The sequence below is a fragment of the Pavona decussata genome, unplaced genomic scaffold, assembly GCF_977016875.1.
Source record: "Pavona decussata unplaced genomic scaffold, jaPavDecu1.1 SCAFFOLD_386, whole genome shotgun sequence".
Lineage (NCBI taxonomy): Eukaryota > Metazoa > Cnidaria > Anthozoa > Scleractinia > Agariciidae > Pavona > Pavona decussata.
The window spans coordinates 1,367,368-1,373,580 of NW_028145758.1; the positions used below are offsets into that span (position 1 = coordinate 1,367,368).

General features: G+C 37.4%; 1 protein-coding gene across 3 annotated transcripts in view; it reads right to left on the bottom strand.

Annotated features, from left to right (window-relative positions):
* Nucleotides 1–18: 18 nt before the first annotated feature.
* LOC146451545 (uncharacterized) overlaps nucleotides 19–6,213 on the bottom strand; it is a 32,327-nt gene continuing 26,132 nt past the window's right edge. The window contains exons 1-7 of one of the 3 annotated variants that reach the window (XM_085099029.1): nucleotides 5,964–6,076; nucleotides 4,178–5,336; nucleotides 2,798–3,366; nucleotides 2,184–2,327; nucleotides 1,378–1,542; nucleotides 606–642; nucleotides 19–449 (exon numbers count right to left, since the gene is read on the bottom strand). In XM_085099029.1, the coding sequence (XP_084955155.1) occupies nucleotides 355–449; nucleotides 606–642; nucleotides 1,378–1,542; nucleotides 2,184–2,327; nucleotides 2,798–3,366; nucleotides 4,178–5,288 (2,121 nt within the window). In that variant the 5' untranslated portion in view covers nucleotides 5,289–5,336; nucleotides 5,964–6,076 and the 3' untranslated portion in view covers nucleotides 19–354. Of the gene's footprint in view, nucleotides 450–605; nucleotides 643–1,377; nucleotides 1,543–2,183; nucleotides 2,328–2,797; nucleotides 3,367–4,177; nucleotides 5,337–5,832; nucleotides 6,077–6,213 lie in introns of those variants that run through there. The other 2 variants (XM_085099028.1, XM_085099027.1) reach the window with 2 other exon arrangements.

Consider the following 6,213-nt stretch of genomic DNA (forward strand, 5'->3'; position numbering starts at 1 on the left):
TAGTTGGATCCTTTTATGGAATTTTTAATACCAGTTACATGTTTCCTTAACACAGTCTCTTACTTGGAAAATTCAAGAATTCCAATAAGCCATGCACAAATAAATCATAGCACATGTATTTTGTTTTATATGGTACGTGCCTTGTCCCATGCTGAAAATAAAAGCCTTAGAGGTTTCCATCAGATGCTTATCGGACTTTTAATACTCAAACTAACCATTAATACTATATTTTACTCAAGCTAACTTTTGGTTGGTTTAATTAATCTTTTGTATATCACTGCTAAACTCGTGCAAAAATATTAAGGCTAACTAGAGGTTTTAAAGAAGGGTGAAACTTGAGTGGCCAGGTGTTAGCTACATCTGAATTATACACTTGTCACTTTTCCTGTCTTTTGTTCCCACTGGTTCTTCAACCTTTTCCTTGACTCTTTCATCTCCATGAACCTGATCTTTTAATAAAGAAATGAAACAATTTCAGTGCAACTGATTTCCAAAAAGCTAGGGCAGTGACACTTTCATAGATGGCGCTGAGTAGCAGGGAATAAATTGTTTCGAAATACAGAATGAGCTTTAACTTCTTTAACTTTGCAACAAGACAGACATACCATTGACATGTCTCTGAATCCCTGGCAGCACTGGAACCTGAAAATTTAATTAATAAAAAAAGTTTCAACCCTTTCACTACTTCCACCAAATTATTCCTTTCTTTAAAAGTACCAGTGATGTGAAATTGATGAAAGACCTTTGCCAAGCGAGTCTGGATTTTGAAGGTCTTGTAACAGTGAATTGGTGGTAAAACAGTGGATGATTAGTCTCTTCTTTTTTCTTTGTCGATCAGAGATAGTAGAAAGAGTGACACGCTAATGCATGCCAGAATCGTCTCCTAGAGGAAGGCATCTTTCATACTTGTGTTGCTTGCTCTACTATCTCTGAGAAAAATAAGAGATCACTTGCAATCTATAAAATGGGATACTTGAAGCAATGAGTGGAAACTCATTCCAAACATTAAGGGGCAAGTGCTGTGAAATTGAGGGAAGACTTTTGCCCAGCAAGTTTTGATTTCAAAGGTCGGTTAGCAGGGAATTTACTGTTAACCGACCTTTGTTGTCTCAGTCCCTCCCGCCCCCAGAAAAAAAGTGGGGGCGAAGCTGTAACACTGGAACACTTACTCATCGGGAGGCACTTATTTCAAACTTTGGCTTTAATAGGGGACATGCATTCAAGGGGACACTTATTTAAGGATTCACAGTACCTTAAACACAGTTTAATCTTCATTAGGTATTAATGATTCACTGGTAAGTGATAAACTGATCAACTCATGAAGCACAGACCTCTGTTTCCAGGAAGGGTGCATTTGTTGTACTCAATTGCAATTACCTTTTTCATAGCAGTACTAGCATACATGACAGTTTTACTGGATGGCTCATGAGTCAAAGCCATCAGAACAAAGAAGCTACTCTTTCCTGCTGCAGTGGGATGAAATACTAGATCACACTGAGGAGTTATATCAAACGAGTTCCTCAACAAATTGTAACTTAATTTCTGAAAGAAAAAGCAAACGTGTATTGATTATGCATAGCAACTACAAACCTCGTACAGGATGTTGATGAGAAATAAACAGGAGATAAAAATCAATCATTCGGGAATAGAATAGTCATCCCAGACTTGACTTAAGGCAAGAGATGGGCCTTAAGATGTGCTCATTTTCAGGACAAAATTTAAGTGACAAAATTCACTCATACGTGCCCAGCAATGCCTGCTGATGTGAAAACAATCTGAAATCTGTGGCGTCAAATTATCAGCTGAATAATGATATATTTATAACGAGCAGTTCAAGTGTCAAAACAGACATTAGCCTAACTAACATCATCTCAGTTTCAAGTAATGACAAGATTAGATGCTGTAGTCCCACAGTTGTCTAGTGGTTAGGATATATCTTAGACTTTTAATCTGAAGTTTGTTTGGTAAAGCCTGGTCAAATTCCAAAGTAAACTTTATGCAGTGCCAGTTTACAATATTTATTGGAAAATATCAAAATTTAAACCAGATGTCTTTCGAATTAGAGAGTTCCAAAACCCAAGAATCGGTGAGCCTGACATATATAAACATTTAGGATACAGAGGAAGACATTTGAAGCTGGATATGTAATGGATGTCTAAACAGTTAAAAACAATATTCAATACCGTTGGTGAGGTCTGGTCAAGTTGCCAGCCCTCAGTATCCTTCACAGTAATCTCCACGTCCCTTTCACTGGCCACAGAGAAGTCCAGAGATTCAATTGAGGAGATTAGTTTACCTCCTTCCTCTTCCTCCTTCTTCATAAGCTCCTGTTACAATAAAGAGTTACAAGAATTTTCAATTCAATTTATTTCATTTATTTTGCCATTAACCAAAAAATACAACATAAATACATTAAAGATGATACACAATATTCCTACTAAACTGTTTAGGCTATAGGCTTCCTAGAACTGGGGACAAATCTGCTGAACACAACAAAGAGTGAATTATTAAAACATTAAAACAAAAGTGAAGGTTGAAGACGTTTATTGCATAACAGGCAGTGATGGAAGTGGTTACAATTCTTGCCTTGCGCATCAAACGGTTGCCAATATCTGCTGTTCAGAATGCGTACACTTTAAAGACATGAAACAGGTTTGAATACAAAGAGCACCTACAAGACAACCTTACAGCAAACGACCCTATCAAAGAATGAAACTGCTAACAAAATGTTGCTAACTAACTGCTGCTGATAACAAAATGACGAAAAGCAATTAATCTGATTAATCACAAAACATACCTCAAACGAATATTCACAATCATCAAAACAATACACCCTCACATGAAGGTCTTCTCCAATGTTGGTTTCACTACAAAATGCCACCACCTTCATTCTTTTGAATCCCAAAAATGAATATTTGTTAAGCTTCCCAACAACAGCAAATGTTGAGAGATGATCCGTTTGAAAGCTCACATGATTACTTTTAACGGCAAAGCTCTTTATTCCTTGTGCCCAATTACCATGTTGGCTTACACTAACCCATGTTCCGTTTCGAAGCTCTTTCAGGGTAATACTCCATTCCTTAGGTGAGAGAATCATGTTTGCTCCATGGGGTATCAGAACTTCAACGGGTCCATCCAAATTGGTCGTTAAACAAAATGCAATTGCTGGACTTAATGCTATTTCATCCTCTTCAAGAAAACCAGGCATTGCTGAGTTTGATGTGGCTTCCAGAGCTAAATCACATGGCAAGTGTTGGGAGGTCGACTTCGTGCTTCCAAGGGCAATAACTTCAACACCGGTCTTCTCATAAACCAAATGGTCGGGAGTTTGACGTACTGGAAATTCTGGCTCTACTTTTTTGTCATCTAAAAAGTGTATTTCAAAATCACAGATTACAATGCACAAAAATTGGCATGCATACAGATCATCAGAGTTGTGCCTATCAAGTGGCTTTCTTACCCTCCTCAATTACAAAGGAAATTATCAATAAAAGAGTGATTAATGATCGCAGTTATGTACGCAGCTTCTGCAGATGCGAAAAGAAAGCCAGAAAAAAATTCAGGCTTGTAAGGGATTTGAACCCATGACCTCTGCAATGTCGGTGTTAACCTGCTCTACCAACTTAGCTATCAGGCCCACTACTTGTTGGTCATTTTGTAAACTCGTAATCTACCCATAGAGGTGACAAAATCATTTAGAAGGGTTGTGTCAATTTTCAAAATGTGGAAAATAAACAAGTATGAGAATAATTCACATCCACGACAGTTCATTATGACCACCTATAGTTGTTTAATATATAGTTATATTACGAAATAAACAACGGTTACAATGAGTACAAAACGAATAAAAAGACAAAGAAGAAAGAGCAGAAGACGACAAAGAAAAAGAACAAGAAGCACAATAAGAAGTCGAAGAAGAAGAGGAAGAGGAAAAATGATGATAATGAAGAATACTTTAATGATGAAGAAGCAAAGATGAAGTTGATCTCGCATGATGATAAATAAAAGAGAAGTAGAAGATCATGGTAAGATAATGTTCACGATGAAGAAGAAGAAGAAGAAGAAGAAGAAGAAGAAGAAGAAGAAGAAGAAGAAGAAGAAGAAGAAGAAGAAGAAGAAGAAGAAGAAGAAGCTTCTAAACGTTATTCAGATGTAAGTTTGAATTCATCTAGGTCACCTGAAGGTGCATCTTGAGCAGCTTCTACAAATGTAGTGTTATACTGAGGTTCCTGAAGCAGTGACACAGCTGTTTTGTCAAGAGTGTGATCCCCAAAGTTTTGTACCTTACTTCTGGAATCCTTTCTCCACTGAGAGATGAAATTCCAAACAAAATATATTATGCCTACGAGAATCAAACCTAAAGCGACTTTAATCCAATTGTCAAGATTTAGCAATTTCAAAACGTAGCCGTCATGGTAAGCTTGAAAAAATTGACCTTGTAGTTGCAAGAATAAAGCAATCTGTTCAGTTAGATACCCATTCTTTAGTTCCGCAAATAAAATTCGTTCTCTCAAGCATTCCATTATATTGTCACTGTAAATACGGTTGCAACACGTAAAACACTCCTGACAAGTCTTTAAAAGGTAATTATAGTAGAAACCTTTCTTACATCCACCACATTTGGTATCGACGTTTGACGAACAATTTTGGATCACTTCTTGTCCAGGAGAACAGATATTGCAGGACTGTAATATCCTTTGTTGATTGACAAATGTTTTTCCCAGGGTGGGCCTTTCACAGCCAATAAACGTTTCTTCACGAACAACAGTTCCACAAGGTACTGTGAGACCACTCCCTTTAGAACATGCTGGACAGCGTTGGCAGCTGTACTTTCCATCACGACTTACAACAGTAATTTCATCAAACCGGCACTTAGACCCACAGAGTTTTCTTTTCTGGTAGCTACATGTTTGACTACGAGGAATCGTTTGGCTGATACACTGTGGAACTACTTCATCCGTACCATCCACACAACATTCTGAACAGGGGAGACATTTCGATACCGTTTTATTATGGTAATATCCTTTTGAGCAAGGATTGCAGCTGCACCGTGTGTCAGAAACGTTGGTGCACTTCGCCACAATTGCTTCATCAGGGAGACATTTTGAGCAGGTCTTGCAACGTTCAGAGGAATATTTATCGGAATATTCCCCTTGGATGCAAGGTTTACAAGAAACAAAGTCGTTGTAGAAAACAGATACAGTACTCCCACAAGGGACTGTTGATCCGAGGCCTGGAGGACATCTTGGGCATTTCACACAACTAAGGTCACCGTTTGCGAACTCCATCACAAGTTGATCATTTTCACAAACCAGAGCCAAAGTCTCTTGGATTGCCTGTAACAGAACAAGAGATTTGAATAACTTTAGCTGCCCAACTGACAAATCTTCCGCAGTCTACAAAATTAATTGAGAAGTGGTTTTCTCAACCAATTAGAACGATTTTCGTATTTGAATTTTAGTGTAAAACTATTTTAGGATGGACTTCATTTTTGGTATTAGGATTCTTTAGGATGTAGTTTAGTTTAGTTGTAGTTTATATCTTTTCTCTCGAAGATACTAGCTTAGCTTATTAAAAATTGGAGTTGAAATAAAGGTTTATGTATGTATGTATGTATGTATGTATGTATGTATGTATGTATGTATGTATGTATGTATGTATGTATGTATGTACAAAGAAACAAACGATAGATGATTGTTCGTTGCATACATCTCTCAAGACATATTATCGGAACTGACTATGGCGTAGATGGTTATAAGAACTCCTAACTAAACACGAAAGTACGAGCGATACTTGGTTAGCTAACGCAAGTAACAAGTAACACCAACTCACCAGAAAACAGATTATAATAATATTCATTTCTTTGTCTTCTGGTATCCAACGCCCACGGAGATCAACGGCTACTCGGGCTACGTCTGAATACGAACAAAGAAGAAGGGAACTACAATTTGCTTTCAGTTTACCCAAAGCACTTGCTATTCAAAAGTTGTTAAACGAGTAACTCGTTCAGAGCTACAGTAGTTGACTGATTAAATTTCGATTTCAATCGTCCTCCTTTCTCAGTAGTTTTACTTTCAATTTCAAAGAGTTCATGATCAGGTGGGGGTTTCCCCGTGTATTGTTGAATAAAATCACATCTACTCCATTGGTTGTTTCATTGATTGATCGCTTTTATATGTTGGTAGGGACAACCTTTTTTATAGCTGTAGCCAA